The 13,859-nt window shown below is 47.8% G+C and overlaps 1 protein-coding gene across 1 annotated transcript in view; it reads right to left on the reverse strand.

Moving 5' to 3' along the window:
- The window catches only part of LOC138261000 (caM kinase-like vesicle-associated protein), a 414,930-nt gene that overhangs the window by 151,209 nt on the left and 249,862 nt on the right, over window positions 1-13,859 (reverse strand). The window contains exon 2 of the mRNA XM_069209589.1: window positions 3,774-3,881. Within this exon, the coding sequence (XP_069065690.1) occupies window positions 3,774-3,868 (95 nt within the window). The 5' untranslated portion in view covers window positions 3,869-3,881. The remainder of the gene's footprint in view (window positions 1-3,773; window positions 3,882-13,859) is intronic.

Here is a 13,859-nt window from a genome sequence, read left to right on the forward strand (position 1 = left end):
GTATTCTGCAGGTGTGTTTGCAGGTGTATAGTGATGAAATGTATTTGTGTTCCCATCAGCTGCTGGAAATGTGACCCAAGAAGAGAAAATTCTGTTTTATAGGCTGGATGAGCCTCAACAACAAATGTAACAGGACCCACTAGGCCATTAGGCCATGTGCCAATAAATGTGTAGTAAAGGGTGGTCACAAATTGACTGCAATTGCTACCTGTTGCGGGTTTGCCATGATGTGTGATAGGAGGAATCTTTATCCCATCCTACGCACACCAAATGGGGATTATCCTTTCAGGGTTCAAGCTTGAACAACCTACAGCGTTAGTTAGGTACTCCCTACTTAGCTGAGGAGGAAAGTCTCCAATACCATGGATGCCTCTGTATATAGTATTGAGGTGTCTTTGCATGTGGTGAGACAGAGATACTCAAGAGGACCAGAAAATTAGTGCCTGACCAAGCGTTGGCAGCGCCATGTCGAGCAGGCTCTCCTTATCCTAATGAGACTACTGGATTTGGGTGGCAGAATCACTTGCACTGTGGGGAACTGAGTCTGAACCCACTACAGGTGACACTTGTCAGCCTAATCTGGGTTTTGCTCCGGCTAACTAGAAGTGCCTCATCTCCACCCAAGAGTAGGGATGATTGGGCAACCGAGCGCATGACACAAGCGACTCCTCAGAGAAATTATGGTCACTCAGATCTCATCCGTTTCCCTCAGTTACATTAGTCTCACTTATGCAAGGACAATCAGAGGCAGAGTATAGTTCAATAAGGTTTTATTGAAGTAACTGCATCTTAGATGATAAAGCGTGCATTGCAAAAACTAGGACGATGAAGCATAACAGGATTAAAATTGTGACAAGGAGAGTAAAGCATCAAAATAATGCTACCATATTGTCACTAGAATCATTACAAATAGCTCCTACCTAGGCTATGTTACAGCACAGCATGTTAAGCTCTAATTCTGCCCTTCAGGTTCCCCTGGGAAGACATCATCCCTCATAACTGAGCAAGAGGCCTGTGGTCTACATAAGCAGCCACAGCGAAGCACTCAGCAATCAGCATACAGTCGTGGTCATCTGGCTGGAATCTCCCTCTAACGTACATGGGTCAAAGTAGTGTTTTTATAATATAACAGCTGATGTTCCAAGAAAGGACCCCACGTAAGAGCGTGTATTTTTCTGTGCACATTAGAGACAAAGCGTACCACTTTTACCGGCAACCTATCTTACTGCAGCCGTGAGAAAAGCACAGAGTGCGAGAAATGACTTGTTTAAGAACGCAGTGCTGGCCAAGGCAGAGAACAGCTAGATAAGAAAATAAAACAAGACCGCAAATGTGGCCATTGTTAAAATAATAAAAATGAAGCTGAATAAAATATGTCTAGGTTAAAGTGCACAGCGGCAGGCCTAGTTTGCTAAAATAACATGCATGAAGCTACAACTAAAATGGCTACACAACAATGCAAGCACAATGTTGGGAAGCCAATTGTCTGCTCAGGGGCATCCTGCAGGGCTCACCCCATGGCCCAATAGTTTAGCTCTTTTCCTGGGAGGCAATGGGCCAATATCCTGTTACTGCACAGCTCTTCCAAGCCCTATTCTTCCTGGCTATCTTTCCTTTGATCAAGGATATCTCCAATACTCCTCTCCAGCAGCCAATCCTTCCTTCAATGTGATTCAAGGACGATGGCAAAGGAGAGCTGGCAGTCAGTGGCCACAGCACGGGAGCTCTGATGTGGCACAATGACTGGGGGTTTATGCTCCATATTCATCCTCATGTACAGCTCAGGGACTGCTTTTAGATGGGTCCTGGCTTTCTGTGTGTTCCTCCCAGACCGATCAAGCCATGTTTTGCTCTTCTCAAAACCACAGACACAGCGCCATCATGTGGTAGACTGTCTAAGTCACGGTGTTGACAATTGAATGTCGGTGCCCTGCACCGGAAGCCATTGGTTCAAATTAAGCACAGACTCAAAGTCAGTGTGCTGCCACCACAGCTCACTGTTCTTGTCCCAAAAGACAGTCTGTCGTCTTGTGTGCACTAGAGTCTGCGCTTCGGCGCGCTTTTAAACATCGGAGACAGGTCGTCTCGTGGGCAATTCCAGGCCTAGTTCTCAGTGCGCGTGCGCGTGCGCGTGCGGTGTTGCATGTGTGCTAGAGCCAGATGGAAAAAAAGAAAATTAGGAGACCGGTCTCACACGCAGTTGGGTTACTCAGGGCAGGAGTGGATGTCCATTCACCATGCAGGTGGCATTCCTGCCCCAACGTTCATCCACACTCGCCCCATGCTCATCCTGCTACACATACATTGGGTAAACATACACATCGCATCCGTGTCTGCATGGATGGAGTAATACTCCCAGTTGCTGGCGACAGACAGACCATTTTAACGGGGAGAGGCCAGAATATCTCTCTCCTTGCTACCACTGTCAGACCTCTAGAGCCCTGCGAGCTGACGGTACTCATACTCAGTAAAGGAGGGGTGTCCATGTGGTGCCCCTGCAGATACAACATCCCTGCTCTGCATATCCGTCACCTTCCAAGCAGAACAGCAATGCATCTGTGATGGTCACGAGGCCAAAAATCTGAGATATGCTGTACATGAGCTCAGGGCAGCAGGTGCAAGCTCTCTAGATCTCCAGCGCCAGGTGGACGACATTTGCGCCATAACAGCGCTACATTCCATTCCATGGTTTTAGTACAACTGCATCAGACACAGGGAGCAACAATATACAAGCCGGGTTCCTTTGCATCTCTATCACCTCCTCTGGTTCTGCCCTTCAGATGATGCTGGTCCGCCCCCTGCCCACCATCTGCCCCCTCCATCCGACCTCTACCCTCCGCCTGTTCTGCTCCCCTGTGACCCCCCCCTCTCCCACCACGTACGCCCTGCTCTCCTCCAGCTCCAGCACGCAGGCGTCCCTCCTCGTGCGCACCTGTACTGGCCACCTCTGGTCCTCACGTGATGATGCGCCTTGCTCACAGGGTGCACCCTACCCTCCCCTGCCTCTGCCACCAGCTGACGCTGCTGACCCCGGTTTCCTGTCCCATGTACACACGTGCCCCGCCCTCTCCATCAGGGATAAAGACCTCTCCACCCCCCGCTGCCCATGAGATGAAGGCATTCCTCCCTCCACAGGGACACTCCTGCCCTCACTCTCAAGAGCTCCTGTCAGGAACCCTTCTCCTCCCCTCGCACACCTGCCCTCCGCCGCTCAGATGATGATGCTCCTCTCTCACCATTTCCAGCACTCTGTCCTCCCCCACATTCACACCTCAGGTGATGTCTGACCCTCCCACCCACCCCTTCCTCAATGTACAGCCTGTCCTCTCCCACCACTTCTCTTCTGGGGTGCTGTCCCTCCTTCATCATCTGAGCCCCCATGCACAGGCTTCCCTCCCCACCTCTGCACCTCAGAGGAAGCTGCCCTACCTCTACCCCCCCTCCCCCCCCCCCCGCTTACAGCCTGCCCTGCGCCTCTTTACCCCTCAGGTGAGGACGGCCCCAGCTTCCCACGCACACACGCCCCCTATTCGCCTCTGCCTGTCAGAGGATGCCCTCCCCCACCCCACCTTACAGCCTGCCCTCCATCTCTTGGCCCCTCAGGTGAGGACGACTACAGCTTCCTATGCACACACGGCCCTCCCTACTCTCTCACTGTCTAATTTCGTGCTAGAGATGTCTGAGGCACTGTTGGTGTCGCTCTCTCCCCAGGCACACCCCTGCCCTCCCTATCCCCTGCTCCTGAGACGGTAGCCCACCGCCCCCTCACTTACGCTCGCAGCAGCTGTCCGATCTCGTACTTGTCGGTGATGTCTGAGACGCTGTTGTAGCTCTTGTCTTCCCGGACGCCGATGCAGCCAAAAGGCATGGCAGCTGCTCTCCTGCGAGAGAGTGAGAGAGAGAGACAGGGAAGCTGGGTTACATGTGGGGACTCAGGAGAGGAACATCAGCCCCCGTGGGGCAGCAGCAAACTCAGCGTTCAGGCAGGGGTAGTGATGGAGAACATTAAACACAGGGAGACCAGCATAGGCCCCGAGAGCTGCACATGGGCACAAGTACCTGTACAAGAGCCTTGGTACACACATACCTGCACAAGAGCCTTGGTACCTGCATACCTGCACAAGAGCCTTGGTACCTACATAGCTGCACAAGAGCCTTGGTACCTGCATACCTGCACAGCATCCTTGGTGCTTGCATACCTGCACAAGAGCCTTGGTACCTGCATACCTGCACAAGAGCCTTGGTACCTTCATACCTGCACAAGAGCCTTTGTGCATGCATACCTGCACAGCATCCTTGGTGCTTGCATACCTGCACAAGAGCCTTGGTACCTGCATACCTGCACAAGAGCCTTGGTACCTTCATACCTGCACAAGAGCCTTTGTGCATGCATACCTGCACAGCATCCTTGGTGCTTGCATACCTGCACAAGAGCCTTGGTACATGCGTACTTGAGGCACAATAGTCTTGGTACCTGCATACCTACACAAGAGCCTTGGTATCTGCATACCTGCACAAGAGCCTTGGTGCCTGCATACCTGCACAAGAGCCTTGGTACCTGCATATCTGCACAAAAGCCTTGGTATCTTAGTAGCCTCACAAGAGCCTTGGTGCCTGCATACCTGTACAAGAGACTTGGTGCCTGCAGAGCAGCACAAGAGCCTTGGTGATGAATACTTGCACAACACCCTTGGTGCTCACATACCTGAAGCACATGAGCCTTGGTGCCTGCATACCTGCAGCAAAAGAGCTTTGGTGTCTGCATATCTGCACAAGCACCTTAGTACCTGCATACCTGCACAAGAGCCTTTGTGCATGTGTACATGTAGAAGATCATTTGTGTAGGCATACCTGCACAAGATCCATGGGGCATGCATACCTACACAGGAGCTTTTGTGCATGCATACCAAAACACGAGCCTTGGTGTATGCATACCTACACAAGACACAAGAAGGTTTGTGCATGCATACCTGCAGAAAAGCCTTGGTACCTGCATACCAGCAGAAGAGCAGTTGTGCATGCATACCTGGACAAGAGCCTTGGTGTCTGCATACCAGCACAAGAGCCTTGGCGCATGTACCTGCACAAGAGCCTTGGGCCCTCATTCTGACCCTGGCGGTTCTCTACCGCCAGGGCCAACGGGGGCGGGAGCACCGCCGACAGGCCGGCGGTGCTCCCTTGGTCATTCTGACCGCGGCGCTTTGGCCGCAGTCAGAACGGGAAAACCGGCGGTCTCCCGCCGGTTTTCCACTGCCCCTTAGAATCCTCCAAGGCGGCGCAGCTCGCTGCGCCGCCGAGGGGATTCTGACCCCCCCTACCGCCATCCTGTTCATGGCGGGAAAGCCGCCATGAACAGGATGGCGGTAGGGGGGGTCGCGGGGCCCCTGGGGGCCCCTGCCGTGCCCATGCCCATGGCATGGGCACGGCAGGGGCCCCCTAACAGGGCCCAACTAGGCTTTTCAGTGTCTGCGATGCAGACACTGAAAAGCGCGACGGGTGCTGCTGCACCCGTCGCACGCCTTCCACTCCGCCGGCTCGATTCCGAGCCGGCTTCCTTGTGGAAGGCGCTTTCCCGCTGGGCCGGCGGGCGATCTGAATCAGATCGCCCGCCGGCCCAGCGGGAAAGTCAGAATACCCCTCGCGGTCTATTGACCGCGGGGCGGTATTCAGGCGGCTTCCGACGGGCGGGCGGCAACCGCCGCCCGCCTAGGTCGGAATGACCACCTAGGTGTCTGCACATATATACTGGTACTGGCACAAGAGCCTCGGTGTCTGCACACATACAGTGGGACCTGCACAAGAGCCTTGGTGCCTGCACATATACACTGGCACCTGCTCAAGAGCCTTGGGGCCTGCATACCTTCAGAAGAGCCTTGGTGCCTGCACATATACACAGGCACCTGCATAAGAACCTTGGTGCCTGCATACCTTCAGAAGGGCCTTGGTGCCTGAAAATGTATTCTGGTACCTGCAGTACAAGAGCCTTGGTGCCTACACATTGACATAGATACCCTCCCATGGGCACTGCTACCCACACAAGAGCCTTGGTGTATGCACATGTACATTGGCACCTGCACATGGGCACCGATGACATTTGGACCATGGTACATAAACATTGTGATACCATGTATTTGCACAACATGAGCCCATGTACCTGCACCTCAGGGCATTGGCCCTTCATACGTGTGAGCATGCAAGTGCACATCATGGGCCACGAGTTTCATATGAACCAATGTACTTGTTCATCTTGGGCTGGAGGGCTCCTTATGCGCCCATTTAGCTGCTCACTATGAGCCCAGTGACCTCCATGTGAGCCCTGGAACCTGTGTATTAAATACAAACCATGACTCCAGATTAACTACAAGTCCCAAGCTGCCTCAAAGCAAGGCTTACGAACGCCAGGTCAGGAACCACGTAGGGTCTTAGCAACTGAAGAAGAACACACAGCAGCAGTCACAAATGAGGTGCATTGGCAACATCAAGGACAAAAATATTTTGAGACCAAAATTACGAGGACCAAAAAACGGAGGGTCTCATTCACAAAGGTAAACTTAGATTAAAAGTCTAAATATATGACTTTCGGTATTCACAAAGGTAAATTTGAGAGGTATCTTTACCTCCACCTTCGGGGTGGAATCTCCTTACTCAGAGCGGAATCTCCACCCCAAATGCGGAGAGTCCACTCTGCACCCAAAGTGGAATCTCCACACTCTGCGCAGAATCTCCGCACTCAGGGTGAATCTTGGCCTGAGTACAGAGATTTCACTCCGAGTGCGGACGTAAAGATGCTACTGGCAACTTACCTTTGTGAATACCAAAAAGTAGTAAAGTTAGACTTTTGGTCTAAACTTAGACCAAATCTTTGTGAATCAGACCCCGACATGGTAAGTGCATAATGGTATACACAGATTTACTGTTCTTAACTGGTACAGAGATGAGGAGTTAAGTAAAGCAAATCTATGCTTACTTCTCAAGCTTACTTTCACAATATTTTTTTCCCTGATATTTTGGACTCACGATATTCTGTATTTGATACTCTGGTGGATTACTGCAGAGGGTTAGAATTGTGGTACCTCGAAAGAGCTGTGTCTTAGTCTCAGCACTGGAACATGAGGGGTGATGGAGGTCGGGTGGTGTGGGAGAGATGCTTATAGGTCTTTGTATTAGCACAACAGGTCAGTACAGAGGTGCACTGGGTAAGCCATCATTATTATCTGTTATTATGAGACACTCTGTGCTGTACAACACACTAAAACAATACCCATTGGGGTCACAAAATAGCAGGTCAGTTCATGGTAACTAAACAACTGCTTGAAATGTATCACACATTCAGGATCGATAAGCTTTGGGTGAGGGTCCCCGCTCTTCAGAGCTCATGAACTGGGCCACAGTGGCCCTCATTACTCAAATGTATTGCCTTTTACACTCACCGAACATAGTAGAAATGTAATTTTTTTCAGTTACAAGAATGTTGTTCTTGCACTGTTCTCTCAAATTCCAGGGCAAAATTACCACTCACCAAACTAAAACTGCTGAGTCACTTTTGCTTCTAACCCACATGGTGTATGGGTGTTTCGACAAAATATCGGAAACACAAATATCGTGGGACAGAATATTGTATCAAAAATAGTGGGGGCAAGAATATCGTGAAGGTCATTTTCTATGGGTATGTAAAGTTTTACTGTATATACCTCCACATAAATCTACCTTGACAATGTATATGTCTTCAAGGTATGTAGATTTGGAGTTATGAATACTAAGTCTGTACTTACCTATTTGCACTTACCTTCTCGATATTCTTGTCCTAGATATTTTTGACATGATATTATGTCCACACGATATTTGTGTTTCTGATATTCTGTCACTGATCTGGTGGATCCCTCCAGCACAGGTCAGGTTAAACATCAGTCAGCCCATTGGTCTACGGGCTGTCCAAAAGAGAGAACCTTGTGGTGATGGGGGAAGGCTCCAGTAAGTGGGGCAATCCTAGTTACCCCTCCAAAGAGGAAGCATCCCATCGGCCCCTGCCACCCACCAAATTACTTTCCATCCATTGGGTGAAAATGCCTCGCTGGACAGGGAAAGGGACTCCAGAAGCCTTATTTTTACCACCCTCCTCACTGCCCCCCAGTAGAAGAGGGGTGATTGCTCAGCAGAGACATTTCACCACTGCCTAGATAAGTACTCTAAGGTGTTGCAGCATTTATATAGCACTTATGATCCTTAAGTGGGCTTTGAAGAGCTTGCTTATAAGGGCAAAAACGCTTTGCCACGTAGAGTGTGTGGTTGGAAGGGCGTTGCTTTCTTTTGTGATCCCAAGTGGGAAGTGTTTCTATGTCTAGAATACACTTAACGATTTGGCAGAAGAGATGGACCTTAAGGTGTGATTTCAATGTGGAGCTCGGGGGAAATACTTCATAAGAAGTGACAGTGGGTCTTTCCAGAGGTGGGCAAAGGAGCAGGTAACATAGCATCCAGACAGGAACAAAAGCTGGTATGAGATGGTGATTAGGTTGTCAGCTGTGTAAGAATATAAGGTTTTGTTGCACCCAGGGGTGGCTGCCTGGAGTGTAGAGAAGCACTCCTTATGTTGGTATCTAGGAGGTAGTTGCCAGGCTTGGCATCAATGCGGTGCGAGAAAGCATGGCATGGTCCCTCAATGGTTTGCGGTTGCTGATAAAAGCAGATGAAGGGGGCAGCTGGCAGGTCAGACCCCAGACTTGGTGGACTCAGTACAGAGGCTAAAAAACTTGATTATTACCTCCTGATGCTGGTGCAAAAAGTGGACCCATATTTTGACTTTAGCAATACTTTTGTGCATTGACCAGTGCTTAATTAATAAAGAAAAGAAAAATAAGTGCCAGGGCCCTCATCAGGAGGCCACCGCAGCTTGCACCACACATTGCCACTGCCCACACTGCCAAAGATGGTACCAACACAACTACTAGCCCTCAGACTGCTACAAGTGAGACAATTCAGACTGTTCGAGGCCCCCAAAGGGATAAGAATGACTTGGGAGGCAGATGTTAGTTGTTTTAATGTATATTGAATTAATAAACAATTATTGTTCTGCTGAGTTTTCAATTTCACAAACAGCGCCACTATGTGGCAGCTGCCATAAGTGCCGGTGTTAGTAATTAAGAGCCAGTGCCGAGCACTGGAAATCACTGTCTCAAATTAAGCACGGACGTAGACACATTGGACTCACTTCAAAAGAGACAATATCCATGGACGTCAAGTAGGGGTTGCAAGGGCTACCAGCTGTTACACCTGGCTTGCTCCCTGATACTCCCAGCACGGCCCTTGCTGAGCTCAGGGGCCCTCTAGTTAGCAGCAGCAACAAAAAGTAAATACGGTTATAAGGACTCTGGTTACCTTGTATAGATTCCTCTCCTTGCCCTTCCCTTAGAGTTTCAACATCAAACAGGGGTTGTTGGTGAGGAGCTAATGAGGGGGTGATGAGGGGTGAATGTTGTGAGGTCTCTGGTGGTTGCAGGATGTGATGTGATTTCTGGTGTTTATTGATGTAAGTAGAAGCTCACCATTGTGGGATTCAGGGCACCCCTTCTTTGTTTTCTGCCCTTTTGTTCTATTATATTAACAGTGGCTAAAATCATATTATTCACTGTTAATACATAGACAAAATGCCAGCCCACCTATGTGATGGCCAACGCACGAGCAGGAAGGAGACTCCAGTAGTCACCAGAGAGATTGTCCTGGTCTGGTGACACACTGGTGGGAGAGAATGTGGTGTGTTTGTGCATGTATGTATGAGAGAGTCAGTATGAACATGTGGTGGAGATGTTTTATAAGTATGTGAGTGAGACTGTGCATGTGAGTTAAACAGTGAGACATTGTATGAGTAAAATACAGTCAATATCTGAGTGAGACTAAGCATAGGTCGAGCCAGGGGCAGTTTCTCATCTAGAGCTAAGGGGCTGCACCCCTCTGAATTTCCTGCACTTCAACATTAAAAAAATATTAAACAGATCCATTAGTTTAGAGATGATCCTTTCTCTAAACAAATCAATGTATTTAGCTCTGGGCTGTCTGTCCCAGGCTGCCTGGCCCGCCTCACTTTGAAGTGGGAGACGGAAGCCAGGCAGTAAATCAACTTTTCTGCACTTTGATGCAAGATGCAGGGCTTAGCTTTCTAAAGCCCTTCATTTCCATTGTGGTCTACAGTGGTATCCACTATAGGCCAGTGACGCTTTTAGCGTCATGGTTTCGGGCACTGGAGTCTTGCTCCCTGCCTGAGGCCAGGCATCTGTCGTTCACAGGCATCGATCCCACCCATTCCCATTCCTCACGCAGTAGGAGTGAATGCAAGCATGTCTGGTTTAGTGCCTTGTCCTCTGTGATGGTAAGTGTTATAATTTTAATCTTTGTTTTTTTTTACATTGTGCTGAGACCCCTTGTCACCTTAACCTCGCTCACTTTGACACCCCAGGCCCTGGCTGCAGATCGCTGGCCCCTTCAGAAGTGGAGCTGATGTATTTGTTCCTTTGCTAAATTGTTCTAAAAGACTAGCAGGGTTCGGATTTCCCTTGCAAAGTTTATCCACATATCTGAGTCAAGCTCAAAGTGAGAAAGATCTGCTTACAGGAAAGGCAGTAATCTGCTGTATGGGTTAAAACTGGTCCCATCTTCATGCCCATAATATTCATGCCAAAAACATGGATTGATTTGTAAACAATGAATGTTAAAAATGTTAAGGTAAAGTGAGTTAGTGATTTTGTTCCTCTCTTTTTTCACATTTTACTTAAAATTGCATTCGGCAAGAGAGTTAACTGTTTCATCATGCTCTGTTTTGGTATTTCTTTGTGTGCATTTTATTAATCTTGCATAGTGCATACTTTGACTTGTTCCAGGTGTTTATGGGGGGCTTTGACTGAGAGCGCTGAGGCTGAATAAGTGTGTTGGCGCCTCGGCAGTGCACACAGAACAATTGCCACGTATTCCAGCTACAGTTGAAATTCAGTGTAAATGTGTGTGAAGGTTGTGCAAAGAGGTCAAAATATTTAGAAGGCAAAAGGAAATAAAGTGCTTAAATGTGAATGAGTGCAGTGTATGTTTGCGATGGTAAAATGAGGGAGATGTGAGGAAGTGCATTCAGGTGACAGTGAAAACGGGGGGCTGAAGAGGAAAGAGAGGAGATTGAAAACGTGCAGATGGATAGGATGTGCAGAGAGAATGGGCACACGTATCTAACGTAAAGCACAAATAACTGAAGGACATACTCCTTCCACAGGCCTAAAAAATGTTTAATTCATAGTCTCACAATTTCAGAATTGAAACATTTACAATGTTAATTATTCATAAGAAATCATTGTTACGCCTTTATCTTAAACAAATAACCATTGACAAAGCAACCAGGACTGACAAGTTTTAGGTGCATGCCAGGTGTTATATTTTTGGATGCAGTAACATGTCAGAGAGAAACCAAAATACAGGTCGGTGGCACACTAAGGGGATCACAGAAATACATTTTACGTGTCCCTTTTAGAGAGCCCCCTCTATTTTCATCCCACTTAAAGAGCTGTCTGCACATATTTCTGTATGACTGACTGCGACCAGCAGCTGTGAGTGCTTCCCGATGCCTGGTTAGAACATTTCCTTCCAAAGCTGATGCTGCATGCAGTGCAAGACACCGCACACGCACTCACTTTAAAGTCCCTGAAATTGTCACGTTGTGCAATTTGCACTTTAAAATAACTGTTGAACCTTTTATTGCAGTAATATATGGGACAGTTTTTAATGTGTTTAATATTTCAAGGCTATACATTCACACTGCTTTATAAACCTTGCTTTTTCACTAAATTCATTTGCTTTCAAATGCACCATTTGTCCATTTTGTTTCCATTTTTTCTTGGGAGAAGGACCCACCCTAAACCCCACGTTTGTCCATTAGGCTTGTTCGCTTCATTCACTACATAAAAGTCATACCCAACTTTTACGCCCCACCACTTTCAAATGTCACCAGCCACCACTGGGTTGAGCATGTGATTGAAGATGTGTGTGAGCTTGAAAAAGACATTGTGAGTGGAGCAGCGAACGAGTGAAACAGTGTGTGAGTAAGATAGTGAGTATGTTAGGCTGAGTATGCAACTAGGACAGTGAGTGAGCTTATAAGCGAGAGTGTATGACTGAGAAAGCATATGTGAAGCACTGTGTGAGCATGAGAGTGAAACAGTATGTGAGAGAGTATGTGAGTGACGCAGTGAGTGTGTATATGAGTGAGACTGCAAATGAGTGTGCGAGTGAATGAGGAAGTGTTACACAGTGTGCGAACACGTGACCACAAAGTAAGACAGTGAGTGAGTATACGAGTGAGTCTGTGTCTCCGCATGTGAGACAGTGTGTGTGTGAGTATGTGAGACAGAGCATGTGTTATGTTTGCCAGTCTGTCACTTGGTCTGGCCAGATGGAGGAGATGTTTGCCTTTCGGAGGCATTCATGGCAACTTACAGGCATTGCCATATTGGAGGTAGCTCGTAGCAAAAGAGAGGGCACTTATGACGAAATGGAGGCCCAGGCACACTGAAGGTGATTCCTGGTATATGCAGTACCTCTGGCAAGATCTGGTGCCACTATACATTTTTTAGGCAATCCTAGGTTAGTGCCACTTGAGTTATGTGATTATGCAGTTGTGGGGTTTTCTGCATATTATGGATTTGACGCCTTTGACACATAATCCATCATCGACTGCATAATCTGCAGACTTCAATAAAAACAAATTGTTTCCGGCGCGAATGGATGTAAAGTTACTAAACACAAGGTGACACATATTCCTTCGCAGTGGAAGGGCCTTTGCAAAGGCAAGTCATCTTTTAATTTACTATTTCTGTTTTTGGTTATTAAATTGGTACTAATAAGGAGAAATCTTTTTCACAATGTTACCATGTGTAAAAATTACAAAATAATGAAATAATACTATAACAAAATGTGCCCCATTGTGCCATACAATTTGCCTTTTGTTGCTACATAGTTTAGTCAACCCTGCCACATAATTTGGTCTTCCCCAGCCTCATCATTTCAGAGGCCCTGTGCTAAGTATAAGGAAAGAGAACTGCAGTGCTGAATTTGTAAATAAAACGGTGCCAGCACCAAAAGCTCTTCTCTGAAACAAGCAGCTGCTGCAATTAAATGTGCGAGAACAGAATACTGAGGCAGTGTAATCCTGAAGCCAACTCGGTCCTCTTAATTACATTTACGGCCAGTCCCTGCCCTTCAGCTCACCCTTGCTGCTTTCTACTTTCTCCCTTTGTGATGCTTTTTTGTTTATCTCTTCCTCTGTCTTTCCCATATGAGTCTTTCGCTCGCAGGAAATGCTTGAGGCAGAAAAATAAGAGCCGGCCCTCAAAAATAAGTGCTTGTACTCCGCACTGGAAAGAACAAGCACAAATTAAACACTGGAAAATTGTGATATGAAGGTGATGAAAAGGGGGGGGGGCGACACCCATGACAGGGTGTTCGATTTCACATAATGGTTGACATATTGGGGCCCCCAGAGCATATTTTTAAATAAAATGAGGTGAGCTCCTCGGTTAGGCTTAATTGGTACACAGTGAAATTCTTGAAAATGTATTGGGTGCCTTTTCAGAGCCTACGGGTGCTTGGCAATTGTACTTTAAAATGCAGTATTTTACTTATGTTTTTAAAACTTTTCTGGTTAGGAGACCTTACCTAACCAGCCTAGAAAAAATGCGGCTCATTCATACACTAAGCACTGGAATTGGGGTTAACTATTACACCCACTGCTTAAAAAGATAACCAGACCTCCTTGGGCCAACCAAGCCAATCACATACCTTCCCTCTGGTCCAAATTGGTTACCCACCACCTGCCCTTAACCTGGAAT

The sequence above is a fragment of the Pleurodeles waltl genome, chromosome 10 (assembly GCF_031143425.1).
Source record: "Pleurodeles waltl isolate 20211129_DDA chromosome 10, aPleWal1.hap1.20221129, whole genome shotgun sequence".
Lineage (NCBI taxonomy): Eukaryota > Metazoa > Chordata > Amphibia > Caudata > Salamandridae > Pleurodeles > Pleurodeles waltl.